Source organism: Acipenser ruthenus, chromosome 33 (assembly GCF_902713425.1).
Source record: "Acipenser ruthenus chromosome 33, fAciRut3.2 maternal haplotype, whole genome shotgun sequence".
Classification (NCBI taxonomy): Eukaryota; Metazoa; Chordata; class Actinopteri; order Acipenseriformes; family Acipenseridae; genus Acipenser; species Acipenser ruthenus.
The window spans coordinates 339,502-358,912 of NC_081221.1; the positions used below are offsets into that span (position 1 = coordinate 339,502).

A 19,411-nucleotide genomic window follows, 5' to 3' on the forward strand; every position below is an offset into this window, starting at 1 on the left:
TTTTATATAGCACCTTTCATAGTGTTCCACCATCACAAAGCGCTTTACAAGGGTAGACTGTGAACTGTGCATTATATGCAGAGTCACTTACAACAGGACATTGATTTAACATCTCATCCGCAGGATGGAGCACAAGGAGGTTCAGTGACTTGCTCAGGGTCACACACAGTGAGTCAGTCAGTGACAGAGGTGGGAATTGAACCGGTGACCTTCTGGTTACAAGCCCTGGACTTTAACCACCTTCTTATGATTCTGTATAACACACACATCCACAATGTTTAGAATTCACATCCTTGTATTCAATGTGTTATGCCTGTATTTAATGTATTTGCATTGTTTTTTACTGTTTGTATTTAATGCACTATGCCCTGTATTTCACTGTATTTAATGTATTTGCATTGTTTTGTACTGTTTGTATTTAATGCACTATGCCCTGTATTTCACTGTATTTTTTATTTTTATTTTTTAATTTAGTCGTCGCCAATGGCTTTTTTTACCACAGTTTTCTCCCCAATTTGGAATGCCCAATTATTATTATTTGTATCACAGTTCGTCGCTGTAAGCCCCCGGCAACTCGGGGGAGAAACGGAGGCTGGAACACGCGTCCTCCGAAACGCGTTCCTTTTTCGCACTGCGGATCCACAGCGAGGCCACCAGACCTATAGTGCCGGAGGGCAACGCAGATCTGAATGGCTCCACTGCAGACCCGCAGACTCCCTATCAGCCACAGGGGTCGCTGCTGCGCGGTGAACCGTGGATTCCCCTGCCAACCTAATCCCAACCTACCCGGGCGGCGCTCAGCCAATTGTGCGCCGCCCCCTAGGAACCCCCGGTCACGGTCGGCAGTGACATAGCCTGGATTCGAACCCGCGATCTCCAGGCTATAGGGCGCATCCTGCACGCCACGCGGAGATTTCACTGTATTTAATGTATTATTATTGTTCCTCACTATCTTATAAAGCGCTTTGTGATGCTGGTCCACTATGAAAGGCGCTCTATGAAATAAATATTGATATTGATTGACTGATACTATAGGGGTTCAAGGCTAGGTCATGCACAGGTCCTCCCCACGACACACACGCCCACACACATTTGTGTCTCTCTGTCAGCTGAGGGGAGCTCCTCCGAGGGGTGAGGGACAAACCCCGCTCTATTCCCACCAGGCACAGATAATGCACCACTTCAAAGGCTCTGAGCTGCAAAGCCCGCCTGCCAGGATGCAGCTTTGTTTATCCCTGTTTGCATTGAAGCTATTCCCTCGGAAAAGATGTAAGCCTCTTTTTTTTCCTTCTTTTTATTATCAGTGCTAATCCAACCTGTGACAGGAGCCCTGAGCTGCCTTATCAGCAAGCCTGCAGCAGCTCCCAGAGAGGGGGAGAGAAGAGGAGGAGAGGAGAGGGAGAGGAATGTTTCTCTGTATGTGTGTGCCTCAGTAAAAGTCTCTCTGTGCGTGGTGTGTCTCAGTGTTTGTGTCTCATTGTATGGTGTCTCTCAGTGCTTGTCTCTCTCAGTGCATGTCTCTCTCAGTGCGTGTCTCTCTCAGTGCATGTCTCTCTCAGTGCATGTCTCTCTCAGTGCTGGTCTCTCTCAGTGCATGTCTCTCTCAGTGCGTCTCTCTCAGTGCGTGTCTCTCTCAGTGCGTGTCTCTCTCAGCGTGTCTCTCAGCGTGTCTCTCAGTGCGTGTCTCTCAGTGCGTGTCTCTCTCAGTGCATGTCTCTCTCAGTGCGTGTCTCTCAGTGCATGTCTCTCTCAGTGCATGTCTCTCTCAGTGCATGTCTCTCTCAGTGCATGTCTCTCTCAGTGCATGTCTCTCAGTGCGTGTCTCTCTCAGTGCGTGTCTCTCTCAGTGCATGTCTCTCAGTGCTTGTCTCTCTCAGTGCGTGTCTCTCTCAGTATGACTCTCATTACCTTGCAGCCCTCACAGGCGCTGACCCCGTAGTGGTATCCCGAGGACTTGTCCTGGCACACGAAGCAGGGCTTGTAGATCCGGGGGGGCGGGGGCGGAGAGGGGGGGCTCGGCACGATCTCCTCCGAGCTGGTGCTCTGTGTCTCGATCGCTGCAGACAGAGAGAGAGGGAGTATTTTGAAATACTAGAAGAAACTTAACCTTATTATCTTCCCGGAGGTGTTCTGTTGAAGGTTAAGTTCAACTCCGAACAATCTGACGAGAATTCTTTCACATGGCTTCAATGCCACTGAACTTGAGTTTCTCTTAGCATTTCTCTTGCCCAGTATTTTGATTCAAAGAGCAGAAGCTATGGGACTAACCCATTAGCTCTCATTTGCTCAGAGTAGCAAATAAATAAGAAACCCGGTCAGGTAAAAGCGTTTCAGCGAGTGCCTTCTTCAGTGGAATCTGTGACAGACAAGCCCTGCATTGTTACTTACTGTTTTTTGTATTATTTGTGTTGATTTCGGCTCCTCGGAATCAGGAAGCTTTGCAAAATAAACACTCCTCGACGCCAGGAGTCTACACTGAACAAAACGATGCAAAGAAAACGCTGATTTGTTCTATAATCTGCAGGTAAATCCTAACCAAATGTTAATGCAGAGTGGCATACAACTTGCAAACTAGACTACAGCATGGAACAAACACACTTCACACACTGCACATGAAATCAAACATATAGTCTTCAGTCTTATAGCCAGGACACTAAAGCAATTTAGGAACTCATAAATACAAGTGATGGCAATAAGACTCCTATTGCATAGCAGTTTGATCCATTCCTGGTTTCACTAATGAGTTTAAGAAGACACAGGTAAGTTGCATTTTCATATTCAGTACCTATTGTTTTCCATAAACACAAAAATGCTGCTAACCGACTCGTGAGCATTAATCATGCACAATGTATGAATCATGTGAGCATTTCAATGTATGATCTTTGCTCTTGTACATAACAGCTGAAAAAACAATGCAATTGTAAAATCATGAGAACACACGCATCACATTGCCTTCGTATGATCAAGAGCTGGGCTTCGGAGACACAGGCAGGCAGGCAGGCTCTGAGAGGTAATCAACCAGCGCTCTCTTTACCTGGCAACTGGGATCTCGCTGATACTGTACTGGTCCTTAGTGAATAATGTTCCGTTAACATATGGAATTACACACTGCTTTGTAGTTTTACATATACTTAACGAAAAACTGACAACATTTGAAAAATGTGGCATTTTCCAAATCTAACATGAAATACTGTCCTACTATTATGGCTTCTGTTAGATTTCCGCGATATCATTTTGTAGTTTCTTTGATTACACGATGTTAAATAAAAGATCTACATGAGTAACTATATATATATATATATATATATATATATATTTATTATGTCTCAATCCTAAAATTATAGGTGATACAAAGATTTTGACCAGAGCTGTACACAGGGGTAGCAATATAGAGGCGAATGCAAAGTTAGGGACCGTGTTTCAGTATAGAGGGGTGCAGTTAGAGTTGCAGTGACTGTACTGCAGTACAGACAGAGTTAGGGAGTGTGTCAAAGTACTGACAGAGTTGGGGAGTTAGAGGTAATTACAGTGAGGGTTAGACAGCGTGTCTGTGTTCCAGCACAGTTAGGGAGGATATCTCAGTGAGGGTTAGACAGCGTGTCTGTGTTCCAGCACAGTTAGGGAGGATATCTCAGTGAGGGTTAGACAGCGTGTCTGTGTTCCAGCACAGTTAGGGAGGATATCTCAGTGAGGGTTAGACAGCGTGTCTGTGTTCCAGCACAGTTAGGGAGGATATCTCAGTGAGGGTTAGACAGCGTGTCTGTGTTCCAGCACAGTTAGGGAGGATATCTCAGTGAGGGTTAGACAGCGTGTCTGTGTTCCAGCACAGTTAGGGCCTCTATAGCAGTGGACTCAGCAGCAGGGGGTTCAGCTGCTGACGTCGAGAAGCTGCCCGGAGGCTAAGAATGCACTTGTGTGTATATAAACAGTCTATATTTAAACACAGGACTGCACAGTACAGCTGGGAACAGACTGTACATGAAGGCAGGGAGAGGGAGAGGAGATGGGAGGGAGAGGAAACGGGGAGAGGGAGAGGGAGAGAGAGAGAGGAGAAGGAGAGGACATGGGAGGGAGAGGAAACGGGGTGGAGGGAGAGGGAGGGGGAGAGAGAGAGAGGAGATGGGAGGGAGAGGAAACGGGGTGGAGGGAGAGAGAGGAGAGGGAAAGGGAGAGGGTGAGAGATAAACATAGATAAAAAAAACACACTCTCCTAAACACACTCACACACACACTTACACATGCCACAGGCCACAAGCAGTGCAGCAGGGACCCTTTGATAAGTTTGGAAGAATCACAAACAGCTTTAAAACCAGAGCAGAGATTAAAAAAGGATCAGGAGGCGAGGAGTCCCCCCTGCAGTGTGGTGGTGGTTCAGATCCGGAGGTGTGAGTGAAGTCACTTCAGAGCCGCCAAGATCAGTACGAAACACACACCTCCGCTCTGCTCACAGTGAGGCGATTTCTATCCCCCCTGGAACAATGCTCCTCCTGCGCTTGGCATCCACACAAAGGTGACAAAGCCTCTGTAGGTAATTTATTAACCCTGACACCCCCTTCTCTGCCCTCTGCCCTCCCCTCTCCTCTCTCTCAGGGCAGATGGTGCACTCCCTCTCTCCCTCCATCATTAACCCCGCACTGTCCCAGCACCAGCACTGAAAGAGCGCTTTTAACCTCCTCACCCTTCACCAGAGCCAGGCAGGCATACAACCAGACTTCATCAATCTGCAAGCGGACACGACTAGGGGAAGATCGCACTCAAACAAGCTTCGGTTAAACACACTGCTACTGAACGCTGAAACTACATGCAAGTCACGGAATGGTGCAGGTGTAGTGAGTATGACTGAGAGTGAGCGAGTGTGCGAGTGAGTGTGCGAGTGAGTTAGTAAGTGTATGCAAAAGCAGAGCTGTGTAACTCATGCAGACCCCCAGTCATGGTGTCTGAAGGTGCAAAAAATTGCCATTTCAAGTCCTTGGAACTATTCTTTCCCCCTAATGAGATGTGAAATGACCATCCAGCCTTTTTATCTGTTATTATTTCTTTATCCCTCCTCACATCCCATTATCCTGTCAGTCATTACGTTCATGTCAGACAAATTAAGCTTAAATAGAAAACGCTTCTGTGATAATTGAATTCCCCTCTCATTAGTGACCCCGATCCCCGACACAGACCCATTAGCCTGTGATGACGCCACGGCAGTGCGCTCTGTTAAAGCTGCCTTCATTACCGTGCACAGGGAGTGCAAGGCTGTAATGAGGGCTGCCTGGCATTCAACACAATGGCTCGTTTGAGGGTGAACTGGTTTTCATGGGAATAAAGCCCAGCTTGTACTGGCTGACATCAGTACAAGTCCGCCACTGAGGCCCCGAGGCAAATAGTTGCCCGCTCACCCCAAAAAATAAATACAGACCCTCAGATCTCAGGGTGTCAAAAACATCTACATACAACCATACCTCTTAAACACTCAGTAGAAATACTAAAAGATGCTTAGTAAGGACAAACATTTTGGGGACTTTTTTGTATTTTTACAATCAAAGGTACCAGGAATTATGAGTTTGTCTATAGCGTTGCTGTTTGAAATATTTACACCTGACAGTAAAAAAGGGGAGGGGAGGAGGAGGCTGTCCGAGATAATGGCCACAGGGCAAGGTATGAAATGAAATGGGCCGATTTCAGAACTCAACAGTGTGACATCGTAAATGTCCAGTCCAGTCCAGTCCAGTGCTGTCAGGGGGTCCCTATGTGCGGCTGTGTAAATATGTCCAGTCCAGTCCAGTGCTGTCTGGGGGTCCCTGTGTGCGGCTGTGTAAATATGTCCAGTCCAGTGCTGTCTGGGGGTCCCTGTGTGCGGCTGTGTAAATATGTCCAGTCCAGTGCTGTCTGGGGGTCCCTGTGTGCGGCTGTGTAAATATGTCCAGTCCAGTGCTGTCTGGGGGTCCCTGTGTGCGGCTGTGCTGTATTGTGGGTTAGCAGGCAGTGATTACATTAATCTCATTCATATCAATTATTTAGTGCCGCTGTGAGGCATATTAATCAGATTTAGCTGTCGTTAGGAAAGATGTTCAATGCAGAAATACATTCCCAGTTAAAGAGCACAGTATCAAAGCACAGAGGTCAGGAAGGGCAGGAGGCTACACATATCACAACCAGGCCAACATTATTATTATTATTTATTATTATTATTATTATTATTATTATTATTATTATTATTATTATTATTACTACTACAGTTACTATTATAAGGGAGTACACATAGAATACTATCATTACACACTATGCTTATACATCTGTCTTTTTAACATTACATAGCCACGCTATCAGCAACATCCAAAAACATGGCAGCTGTGTGTCACACTATTAGCTTTTATAAACGATCTCTATCACGGACATCGTTCCTCTGTATGAATCCTAACCCTGCACGATGCACCCGGCCACCCCCCACCCAAAGTCCCGGCCTCCGAGATTTCCCTTAATATCCGGTCTGGCTGCTCCTCTCCCCACCCGGCTCTGCACAAACATTCCTGTTTCCTTCAGGAAGCAGCACTCTGAAAGGGATGCTGTCTGAAAATCAGAGAGTGCCGTGTGGAGCCCCTTTCACTTGCTCCTGTCAGTCTGACCCCTACAGCAGCAAGGACTCCACTTTACCCCTTTAAGAGGAACTTCCTGTTATGAAGAACTCCCTCCCTGATCCACGTTGCTTTATTTATTTAAAATAATAATCTGTAGTTACTGCAGCTCCCTGAGGACGTCTTATTTCTTCCGACTCCTGATCTAGCAAGCTAGAATCATGGAATGACTAATCGAATTTAGGTAGGTCAGAAATCAATAATCACACTTTCTCTGGAGGTCCCCATGTTTCACATTGACTCTTAAATGACTTTTCTTTTCATATTGCAGGTCCCTTAAACTGGAATATACATATATATTTTTTTTACAACATAAGATAATTTTCTGCGTGGCTTAATAAGAGAAAGTTGAAAATCTAGCCCGGTGACATTTGTGTCCTCCGTTGTGTATTTTTGACACACACACAGAACCAAAAGTTTAAGGCTAATGGTATATATTATAACATTTAATAAATTACAGGGAGTGTTTGAACAGTGCTGGTTTAGTGTGGCTGAGAAAGAGGGAGAGAGATGGAGGGGGGGTGCAGGGTTCGACTGTGAGAGAGAGGAAGAGGAGGAGGAGGAGGAGGGCACAGGACCAAACAGCCGGGTTTCACTCGGAGATAACTGAGAAGTCTGAGCAAGATCTCTGGTCTCGGGACCCAAGAGCAGCTTTAACTCTACACTCGCCTCCTGCACACAGGGATGGGAATAAGACTCCCGTTGCACAGCAGTGTGATCCATGCCTGGTTTCATTATGTTTAATAATAAGACACATCTGAACTTGCTACCAATACACTGGGGCTTATCAAGCCTGTAGTAAAACCTGGAATGGGTGAAATTGCTGTGCAACAGGAGTCTTATTTCCATCCCTGAGTTATTTCTTTTTGTGTGAACAGGGCCTGTGAAGTGCAGATCTCTAGTTTTTATTTTAATCTTACTCACTGACCCTAACATCTCTTCTCTGGGGTTCAGATCACAGTGCCCTAGGCACCAGGCCAGCTCCTTTCCACTGCCCCCTCCCCTATCCACACTTCAAAGCCAGAGTGATAAACACACAGAACAGGTCAGGTTTCAATAGCTCTGCAAGGGCAACTTTAATCCCAGACCCCCCCAGAGCAGAGCAGGGGGGTCGGAGTTAAACTAATCAGCATCTGAAATCAGGCAGGATTAGGGGGTGGGCTTTTTCTTTTTCTGTTTTGGTAGATAAATAGAGAAGGAGGGAGGGAGGGAGAGAAAGAGAGATAGCAATTCTCTAAAGCTGTGAATTTCCAAAAAGAGACAGCGGACAAAAGCAAAGATCAAAGAGACATCTAAAATAATACACAAATCCATTCAATGGAAGCCAGATGGTTTTTGGTACAGTGGTGAATGCGTTTATCCACGCACGACAAAATGGAGAATCGATTGTTACCTTCAAGGTAAAATTTAAAAAAGAGACAACTGTTTCAGTGAACACCTTCATTGGTGTAGAAGGAAATTCACAGGAGAGAGAGAGAGATTGATAATGCGCAGAATTGCTATTTGATTTCCCTAAACTCCATGACACAGGAGTGGATCTGTGTTAAAGAAGTGAAGCACTGCTGTAAGACCTGACCATCACAGACACCGGTGCACTGCAGCAATGCCCAGGCCTGACCGTGCTGCACAAAATGCTTCTCTCAATCACAAAAAGTAGCTTTTCTTGTGCTCTTTGTGACCTACTGTCCCGATCCACACTTTCTGTTTAATAATCATTTTCTTTTTTGAAACAAGCACTATTTTCTTGCCTGGCACCTGCAAACCAAAGCCAAGAAAATTCGTTATTATAGAAAATGATTCTTAGTTTTTTACACTACAGAGGAAAAAAAAGAAACAAACAGTGTTGAATTGACATCCTCTACTGGGGTTAGTGGTGGCATGTGGAGTGTCTTGGTGGTGGCGTGTGGAGTGTCTTGGTGGTGGCGTGTGGAGTGTCTTGGTGGTGGCGTGTGGAGTGTCTTGGTGGTGGATGGTGATTTGCAGGAGTCAGGACACTTTGAACTCATTCCAGCTGGGAAGCTGCATTCCCCTCCTTCTCACCTCTCCTGATCCCTGCAGCTATCTGGGGGATTTTGTTATTTCAGTTTTTTGCTTGAGCACCAGGGCTGCCTTTATAAAAGTTTACCAGGGTATTTTGCACGATCTGGCTGTTGAGATCCAGCACTTGCACACTTAGATTTCACTCCCTGACATAAAAAACATGCACAACAGGAAGAGACCATTCTGAGAGTCACGCTGGGAACATTTGAAATGTTTTGTGTTGCTTTTTGGTTGCTGCTTTCTTACGCAAGCGCGTCCTGAATATTCAGAAAGGCACGGTGTTGTAATTCGGATTGCTGTTGCATACGCATGCAAATCACTGTGACTGAGCTGAGCTGAGCTTGTTTCTAACATCAGTGAGAACAGAGTCTGTTAGCAAAGCGCTCGAATATTTCAGTGTGATCCCAGTATATAGTGCACATAACTATCTATTTCAGCCTCTGTAAACCTCACAGCTCTCCACTATACTGGACTACATGGCTCCCAGTTGTTCCAGTACTTGCATCAGCTTGTACTTGCACTGAACTGCTCCATACCTTGCTGTATTAACTAACTATAACTGTATCTTGTATCTGATTTTACTCATAGATAATCGTATTCATGTTTTTTGTATTTGCTCTTATTTGAAATCATTCTCATACATTTATCATACATACTACATGTTCTTACTGGGCTTTACTCATATAAGCACGTATTTACTAGAAGTTAGAACTGCTCCTAGTCAAACTTGCTCTTAATTATTCCTTACTGTATGTATTCTTTACGTTGCTCTTACTTGAATTTATTGTAACTGCTCTTACCTGTATTATGATATTCTGTAATGTGATATTTTATAATGTGATACTTTGTATTGTGATATTTTGTAACAATTGTAAGTCGCCCTGGATAAGGGTGTCTGCTAAGAAATACATAATAATAATAATAATAATAATAATAATAATAATAATAATAATAATAATAATAATAATAACAACAACAATAATAATAATAGAACCACAGGTGATAAAATGTGTCTGATGCTCAACAATAAAAAGAAGTGAAACAGAATCCAGCCTCCCTTGTAAAGAGGGCCGGGCGGGCGGGGTAATAGAGAGGTCACAAGCTTGCAAATTACACAAAACAAAACAAAAAAGGTTGTTAATTGAGGGGCTGGGGGGGTTGACTCCGAAGAGAGGAAGCAGCTGCTTGCAGAGAGGGAGGGAGAAGATAACATTTCACATGCTGAAGAGAGACCCATTGATGAGGAGAGAGAGAGGGGGAGAGGGAGGGAGGAGATAACACTTCACATGCTGAAGAGAGACCCATTGATGAGAGAGAGAGAGAGGGGGAGAGGGAGGGAGATGTCACAATGGCACTCTTTGTCATGCTAAACTACTGTTCTTTCTTCTGTGGCTCAGAACAATAGTCAATCAGACAGGAGAGGGAGGGTGATTAGGAAGCATCTTTGAAGTGAGTGTGTGACACTGGGCAGGGTAAAGGGGGGGTCATGTTTGAAGTGAGTGTGTGACACTGGGCAGGGTAAAGGGGGGGTCATGTTTGAAGTGTGTGTGACATTGGGCAGGGTAAAGGGGGGGGGTGATGTTGAGGTTTGGATTACATTGAGTAGGACACAAATTAAAGACTTGACTCACTGTGCCATCGTGAACCTCCATGCACACGCACGGCTCTGTAATCCCTCTTTTCAGAGTTCTCCGACAAATTCATCTTTTTTTTCTTTTCTTTTTAATCTGACCTCATGCTCTCTACAAGGAGTGGATAGAATACTTGGAATAGCCAGACAGGAAGGTATGCAAGCGTGTGTGTGTGGGGGAGGGGGTTCAATTCAGACACTTTAAAAATATGTGTTTATATATACACACACACAGACACGCACACACACACACACTAATGAGAAGAAACCACACTCAAATAGCTTTTGCAATTCCTTGGGAGTTTTTGGTTGAGATTCCTGCATTATAATACAATGAGAATCAATGTGTGTGTCTGTGTGAGTGCGAGTGTGAGTTTGAGTGTTTTTGAGTGCTTGAGTTTTGCATCACTCCAATTATAAATAAAGCCAATTATGCACAAGACCAAAGTGTGAATTACCAAACAGCTAGGAACTTCCTATTCCTTTCCTCTGTCCATCCATTACATCTTCCTTACTTTTTCTTTCTTTCTTATATAGTCACCATACTGACTTATTAACTGGTTTATGTTTTTTATATCAATGCATTGACACCTAATTCGGGTCCCATAGAAAATAGCCTGAATACGAGGAACAAAACCTGGAAATACGACTTCAAAACTAAATACCCCCCCCCCCGACACTGCACATCCAATTCTCTTTGTCTTTGTTATTTCTGGTAAAACTGGTTTTAAGCTAAACAGTGCATGAAAGCGTGACATCCAACGGACGTGCTTGTAACAACACAGCAGCCGCCACCGAGAAAGGGCACTGACACAGGAAAGAGAGAAAGAAAGAAAGGATGGACGGACGGATGGATGGTAAAGTGCAGTCGCAGGTGAAGCAGAGAGGCTGCTGTACTCAGGTGTGCAATGCACTTGGGTGGCAGTGTCTATGTACACTGCTCCTCCTTTACACTGCACAATCGGTTACAGTGCGCTGCAGCCCTGGCTCACATTTGCCCCATAATGCCATTCCACTTTCATTCATTAGAAACACAAACAGCAGGGTCTTGTACCCAGGGGTCCCGATACAGCGTTCCAAAGCGGGGGGGAGCTCTGTCACGGCAGCACGGATTGCGTTTACACGATTTCAGCTTGCGTGTCCGACAATCTCCATAAGCCTTGATCTAAAAACCTGTATCCGACTTCCTGATAGACAGCTACAGATTTCATATAACCAACCGCTCCCCCAAAAAATAGCCACTGTAGCGGCTTCAGTAGGTCTGTGAGCAGAATCGTCAGCGTGAGGGGTCACCGCTAGACAGGGATTCTGTTAGTTTTTAGTTGCACTTTTGGAGTCTTCTTTCTTGCTTTCCAATTTACATTTTTCATATTTATTACTGAATTGTAATTTTTTTTAATGTATTTATAAATGCATTTTCACCCTTGGTAATGTAGAAAAGCGTGCGAACACTGACACTTTATTCTGCCCAATAGAAAAAGGTACCTGGAAATGTAACTTGAAAACTAAAAAAAATTACATTAAAACCTATACAACTCCCCCCCCCCACCCCTCCCCATGGTAACGAAAGACCCCCCCTCAGACACAGTGACCTTGCAGCCAGTGTGACCCAATCCCTTGTCCCCAGCCCCGCACTCTGCAGCACAAACCAGCCTGGTCCAGCTCCACTGTGTTAACTTCATCCATCAGGCTAAGTGCCACATTCATAATTCATCAGCCACTGCTTTATAATTCAGGAACCTTCCCTTCGCATGCAAGCCATTTCACTAACCCACAGAGGAGTGAGGGACAGAGAGAGAGAGAGAGCTACAGAGGAGGGGAGAGAGCTACAGAGGAGGGGAGAGAGGGAGGGAGAAAGATTTTGGGAGAAAAGAAAGAGATAGCAGAAATCCATGCCCCATATATTTACACTCATACAGTTATTAACACACATACAGATTAACTTTGGCGATGCTTGTATGACTTGTCATGCCAATAAAGGTCATTTGAATTTGACTTTGAGAGGGAAAAGAGAGAGCTTGCAATTCTAGGAGGTCTGAACCTGCCAGACAAACAAACATTGTTTTTTTAGATAACAACTCCCCGGCTCTTACCTCAGAGTCCGAGTAAAATAAACAGCTTTTTCTTACATCGGTTTTGCAACGTGGAATTTGCAACAACACTGAAATCAATTTCAACAAATTCAAAAGGTGGAGCGCACGCCAACCAAACAAACTCGACTCAAAAGAGATCACGGTCGCAGTGTGACGTCACAGTACTTACTGGGAGTAGGGAACTTGGCTTAGGGAGGAGGTGGCTGGGGGGCAGCAGGATCAATTTGAATTTTCGAACATCATAAAAAGGTGATAAACTCATGGGCATTCCTCCAGGAACATGCTTTAGGGAAATCGCAGACTGACCAATACTGTACATTAACTGCATGCACTGCCCAAATCAATGGGAGATAAATTAACGAAACAGTCTGTAGCTGTAGGTCCAACTGCAGCACACAAACCAAGACACTGTATGGACTTTACACCACGTACTCTGCACCGAGGCTAACTCATAGCCCAGACCAATCCATCCACATCCTTCAAAAACAATCAGAAGAGAGGCAGTGCCCCGAAACTAAATTACACTAGTTCAGAGAAGTTTCTTTCTCTAGTTTCACACAGTTAAGATGATTTATATTTCCACAAGGGGCTCTCTATACAGTAGAAGCACCGTCACACTATTTCGCATACGAGATGTCTGAATGATCTGGATACAGGGAGAGAGGGAGGGAGGGACGGTGTGTGTGTGTGTTTCTGAGCTGACATCTCAACTGCTTCCCTCCTTCCAGACCCCTTGCAGGAGGCAACAATGGCCTCAAAGAGCTTTCAAGACTGCAGACTCTCCACTTAAAATCTCCTTCTCACACAGCATGCTAGCAACAAGAGTGTCCTTTTCACTGCCAAGAGGGAGCTAGCGAGCAGAGAGAGACCGAGAGAGAGCATTCCTACAGATCTGAATGCCTGAACCTGCCAGACAAATAAATCCATTTGTTGTGTGTTTAATGACAACAACGAACACCACCCCCCCCCCCCCCCCTCCCCCCTCCAAAAAAATAAATTAGTCAAGTAGATTTGTTTCATTAGTCATGCAATACACAATGTGTGCCGCAGTGTTTAATGTTGCTGTGGATGCACCAAGCTATCCCACAACAAATGCGACGCTCACAATAACAGGTCTGTATGGACCCTGGGATCCTTCAAGAAGCTGCTTGATGAGATTCTGGGATCAATAAGCTACTAACAACCAAACGAGCAAGATGGGCCAAATGGCCTCCTCTCATTTGTAACCTTTCTTATGTATCAAACTCTCTCTACAGCAAAGCTAAACTTTAAAAACAAGAAAAATGAAAAAGAGAAGTTCATTAAAAGACTGAAGTGATGTCCCCCATCTCGCTTCACAGTACTGCAGCAGCTTTGAGAATGCGAGCTGTTGCTGTGTGTTTATGATGGCTTCTTCTCATTACTTTTTCTTTTTTTTTCTCCTTCTGTTGCTACCCCATCCCCAGGTATACACACAGACCCCGTTCCCCCTGGCTCTCTGGATTGTGTCATACTGAGTGCCTCTTTCAAGTGCTGTACTGCACTGTGCTCTGGGGGCTGTGACTGTGAGGCAGGGATGAGTTCACACCTTGTTAGGACTCCACTCAGCTCTGACAATACAGGTTTGACACAAGCATGGGGGCTTTGTCTCCACCGAATTCAGACAGCCCTTAGAGAAGCTGAGGCTGGTATCTCTATACATTTACCTTAGCTTACTCTGGTTACACTATATATATATTTGCCATGTTTATTAATGTGCTTTACCATATAATGCTTACCTATGTTTAACATTGAAAATACTTACAGAATGAGAGACAGATGCATGTTTACATTGCACTGCAATTCTCATCAGAGATAGTGTTCTCTGTATGCAAGTGTACTGCACAGGGTTTCACTTAAGGTTTAATGTTAAGTTTTCATACAAGTACTTGAAAGCTATACATGTAAAAAGCAGCACTGCACACCAGCACAAAATAATCAATAGCAGCTAGAGGGCTGTGTACAAGCGGACACTTCTCTGTCCCTGGTGAGTGTGTTTAAAGGGTCGTTTGTTTAAACGTTATTGCATTTAAAGGGATTTTATGGTGTTGTATATCACCAGGGTTTCAGCTTCCTTTAAAACACAAGCAGATGTTTTACTTACCGTTAACAAACTGGAGCGTTTAAACTGGTGCTAAATAGAAAGAAGCTTCATGTAAAGAAATAGTGAGGAGGCTCATCTCAGAGCTGCTATGGTACAGTACAAGCATTTTCCTGCTAGTCCTGTAACATGCACACACACAGTGGCAAATGCTTTGACATAGTTAGCTTACAGTATAAGGACCAGCCAATGCAACCCTGAACCGTGACAGAACCATACAGCTGTTCTTTAAAACAACAAACTAATCAAAACCCCTGCAAAGAAAGAAGATCATTAGCAGACTGGCGAAGAAGTGAGCAGCCTTGCTTTATTTCCGACGGCACAGAGTCTGCCTGGGTGATTCATACAGCAGAGATTAAAATGAAGGGAGCCCAATAAAAAGCAGATGAAAAAGCTCTGAATGTAAAGCAGGACCCCCCCTTGTGTATGCATGTGTAATTATTGATAACCAGATTAATGCCTATTGTTAAGGCACGCTCAATTCCCCACCCTCTTTAAGGAACAATGAATCAGTGACACTGGGGTTTGCTCTTCCAAGCGCTGCTTTGTTCATCAAAGCTGGCTTTTCAATACCAAATTGACTTGCGTGTTAGGATTAAGCAGGAGTCAAACCCTCCACTTGTATTCCCTGTGCTAGACAACTGCACTCACTAAATAATGAAAAGATACAAAAACAGCACACTTATACAATCTGTATGTATTAGACCTTCAGGGTCCTGCATTAAAAGTGCTGCATGAAACTGAATGATCAATATCAATTTTGCTAGCAGCAAGGTCCTCCTCTTAAATGAAGGCAGCTTACTCAAGGTCACAACAATTGCAAGTTTTCGGATCATGTATCTCGTAATAAACCAGATTGCCTCCCCCTTGAAACTGCACTTGGTCTCCAGTACGAGGTTTTACCTTGAAAACACATGTATATTTTGTTTTTATACTAAACTGCCTTTTCATTAAAACATTACATCTTTACATACTTTCAATCTGAACATGTGTTCTGTCATTCTCATCCTTGCGATTAGTGTTCATTTTAAGTAACAGGCTGTTGTTTGCTTTAAGACAGTATTAAGGCTCTGCCCTTCCTTATTCTTTGACAAGATGACCCCCACCCCCCAGCCTGCATTCCAGCATGTCTATGTTTCTTTAACTAAGGAATGGCAGTCTGTTGTAGTGCCTTGTTGTTTCTGTCTGCAGCCCTCTTTCCTCACAGCTTCTAAGATTACTCAAATCTGCGACCGACGAGTGGAAATAAAGTAATGAAGTTTTGACGAAAAACAAAAACAAACCAAATGTGATCTGTTCTCTGAGGAATAGAAACGTTGCACTTCATTGACTCCCAACTTCAAAAAGACAGAAGCGTCACGGTCCGTGCAAACTGTTCCTTATAGAAAGTTTAGCACACTTTCCCAGTAACTTTGCTGTTCACCTTGCTTTCACCAGCTTATATTACCATGTTTCTTTTTTTTTTTTTTAACATGGTGCTGTGTGATTTACCACAATTGCATGTGCTTTCAACATGCTTGTACAACCCTTTGCTGTGCTCTCACTGCACCACGCTATCCACAGCAAACCTTTATAATCATTAACCTAAAAAAAGAAGAAATACCACTTCAGCAGCCAGCACCAACCACCGGACGTCCCATTGGAATCTCAGCTGTGAATTGGGCTTTGCATGCAAGGCAATAAAATGCCATCTGTCTAGTTTTCCCCCCTTCTTTTGGAAAAGCTCTCCTAGTCTTTAAATGCTTATGAGTCAGATCCCTCTCCCAGCGACAAACCTCAAATGCACAAACATTAAAGCAGTGTCTAATTTGCACCCGGTGTTACAGACTGCAGTGCAAACAAATGGGTGTAATTACTTCTCCGTTTATAGGAGAGTAATCGCCTATTCATGTTCTATAATGTCTTGATTACAGGTCCCTTAATTCTGCAGCCGATAGGCGAAAGTTTGCATGACTGAGAATGTGATACCTCAGTGGACTTGCCCTATATACAGGAACTACATTTAAACAAATACATACTGAAGCACACGCACGAACACACACACACACAAAAAGAAGACTAAGCAGATGAAACATCACCAATGCATTTGATGAATCAATTAAAAAGTGTAATAATAATATTTGTATTTGTCGATTTATTTTATTTAACCAGGAGATTTACCCAATGAGACCGAGGCCTCGTTTACAAGGGGGTCCTGAACAAGAGTCTGGACTGCATTCAAATCCATCTGAACACAAGACTGGAAAGAAACACTCCTAAATTAAAAGACAGACTGGGATAATTAAGGCTTGCAGATTATAAACCTATTTAATCTATTACAGTGATGGAAATAAGGCTCTCATTGAATAGCAGTTTGATCCATTCTTGGTTTTACTATGAGTTTAATAATCAGACACACCTGAGCTTGTAACCTATACACTGTGGCTAATTAAGCTTGTAGTAAAACCTGGAATGGGTGAAACTGCTAAGCAATGGGAGGCTAATTTCCATCCCTGGATGCGGTGGAACAAACCCAAGCCTGGTTCTTTGCTGCTTTCTGCAGCTCGGACGCTGACACAGCAGAGTGTCGCAGGGTCTCAAAGTTTCTGTCGTGTGCAGCATTCACAACAGCAGCAGCAATCGGGCTCCAGCTCCTTTCCTTAAAATACTTCCCCTGACACAGCCAAGAACGCAGCGCGGGACCGTTCGTGTCCTTGCCTGTTGACCCTTAGCTTCCTCACTCACACACACACACATCACAGCGTATCACATCCCACCAAAGCCTGTCATTTCTGACACCACGTCTCAGATTTTGTTTCCTAAAGTGTAGAGCATGGCAGCTACCCCCCCAGACCTCAGTACTGGAGAGGAGAGAAGGGAAGAGCTTTATAGAGATGCCACTGGGAGCACACGCACACGCACACGCACACACACACGCACACACACTGGTGCAGGGGCTGATGACCGCACTCTTAATTCATTTCTTTACATTTTAGGTCTTACGTCAGGTTATTATTTTAGCCTTTAGTGCAAATTTTGAGGGGTGAGGGGGTTGTCTGTGTGCATTCATCACACATAAATAAACAGGATCAAGAATTGTGCAAATACAGAAAAAAAAAAATCACACTCATCTTATTGAAGGTAGTGTACCACTTCTTACCTTTGTAAAATGAGCAGCTGAGGGGGGTTCTAGTAAAAGGCATTTTGTTAAGTTTACACAAAGTTTTCATCTCAGATTAGTTAACACCACCGATTCTTTTTGTGTGTGTTTTTTTTTCAGCGTTTGAAAAAAAAAAAAAAAAAAAATCAATTCTCTGCCCCAAACGAGCAGCAGGTAATGTAACAAAACATTAATCATTCAAGCACAAACCATACTCAAAACTAAACAGCAGCTTCAGTCTGCCGGGCTATTTCTGCCCCACTGAAACAAACTGAAACGCTGTAGCTAATTACTGAAATAGTGAGTTATAAGTTAAATAGTGAGTTATAAGTTTATCAGTTGCATAATATTAAGCTACTGCAGCACACGCACATAAACAATTGCTCAACCGCTCGCTGTTGCACAAGTGTTACTTTGCGGATGGTCGGACAGTAGTAGAAATTATGGCTCGGTCAACATCCTAGATAAAAGAATTAAACGGAGATAAATAAATAAATAAATAAATAAATAAATAAATAAACAAACACACAGCAATTTCCAGTAGAGCTCGGCTGTTTGCAGAATTCCCGTTGCCTAATCTCTTATTTAATGCCAGTTCTAGGCGAACAGTTTAAGCGCAGCTTCGAGCTGCAGAATAGTTTTTGATTCACGACCAATGCACACAAAACAGTTCCCTAATCCTCCGAGGGATGCCGACTACTTTTTCTGTGGTTTTATTTATTAAAATAAATAAACCAAGAACCGTTTTCAAAAACAAAAAACAAAAACGTGCCGAGTTTTTGTTTTTGTATTTTAAGGCATGTAAAAAGGGTGGCACTTCTACCGGCCCCACTGAATGCCATAGCCCGACCCTTGGATTTGCAACCTGGCTTGAGTTTCCTGCAAAACCGCTGACGTACAGGCCGGACTGAGCGCTTGTTTCTGCCACTTCTGGCCTTTTACCGGTACTGTGTTTCACATACGCCGTAGCCTACAGCACAATTCAAACTGTGCTTTAATAATATGAAACAGCTTTAGTTTCATAAGCAACACATTTACCGCCGCGGTTAGGGACCGTGTAGTGTTTATAACAAAACTTTTCCTGGAATGATTTCTGTTCATGATATTGCTACCCACTTTGTTCATCTTAATAGCACACGTTTAAACAATATCGTTAGCTACTGTTGATATGACACAACTATGTTTTTTCGGGGCACGTTGGTTTCCTAGATATAATTACTTATCTTTTTAAATATACATTTTCTGAAATGTACAAAAGACAACGTCACGTTGTTGCCCAAATGCATTTAAAAAAAGGAAGAACATGCATATTGCAAGTATATAGAGCACGGAAGAATAGTGACGGGGGGGGGGGGGGGGGGGGGGTGCATAAGATTGTAGCTTTTCTCCGATTAATATGTAATACAACAATATAGGGGCGTATATTTATTTTGGATGCAAAAAACAGCCAAGTGGACCGGCGTTTTATTTAATTTTTTTAATGTTATTATATAATATTAAACGTGACAGACATATTTAATACACGTATTCTTTGATGTACAGCTCGCAGCCGATTCGCCTACAAAAATTCAGAGGCACGGGGCACCTAAACCAACAAGCCGCCGTAATTACATTAGACAACAGGCGTAATCACCTGAAAATCAATTGTGAAGAAACACAACAAGAAAACAACCATAAAGCGAACTTACATTAAACCATTTTGCAGGACCAGCAATTCCCTTAATTGAAATGTATACAAGCAAACCCGCCCGTGGCTACTGTGAACGG

The 19,411-nt window shown here is 43.7% G+C and overlaps 1 protein-coding gene across 8 annotated transcripts in view; it reads right to left on the reverse strand.

The window, feature by feature from the left end:
- Positions 1 to 19,411, reverse strand: part of LOC117433414 (retinoic acid receptor alpha-A) — a 101,405-nt gene that overhangs the window by 14,533 nt on the left and 67,461 nt on the right. For all 8 annotated transcript variants that reach the window (XM_059006660.1, XM_059006661.1, XM_059006662.1 and 5 more), the window contains one exon: positions 1,909 to 2,057. In XM_059006660.1, coding sequence (XP_058862643.1) covers positions 1,909 to 2,057 — 149 coding nt within the window. The remainder of the gene's footprint in view (positions 1 to 1,908; positions 2,058 to 19,411) is intronic.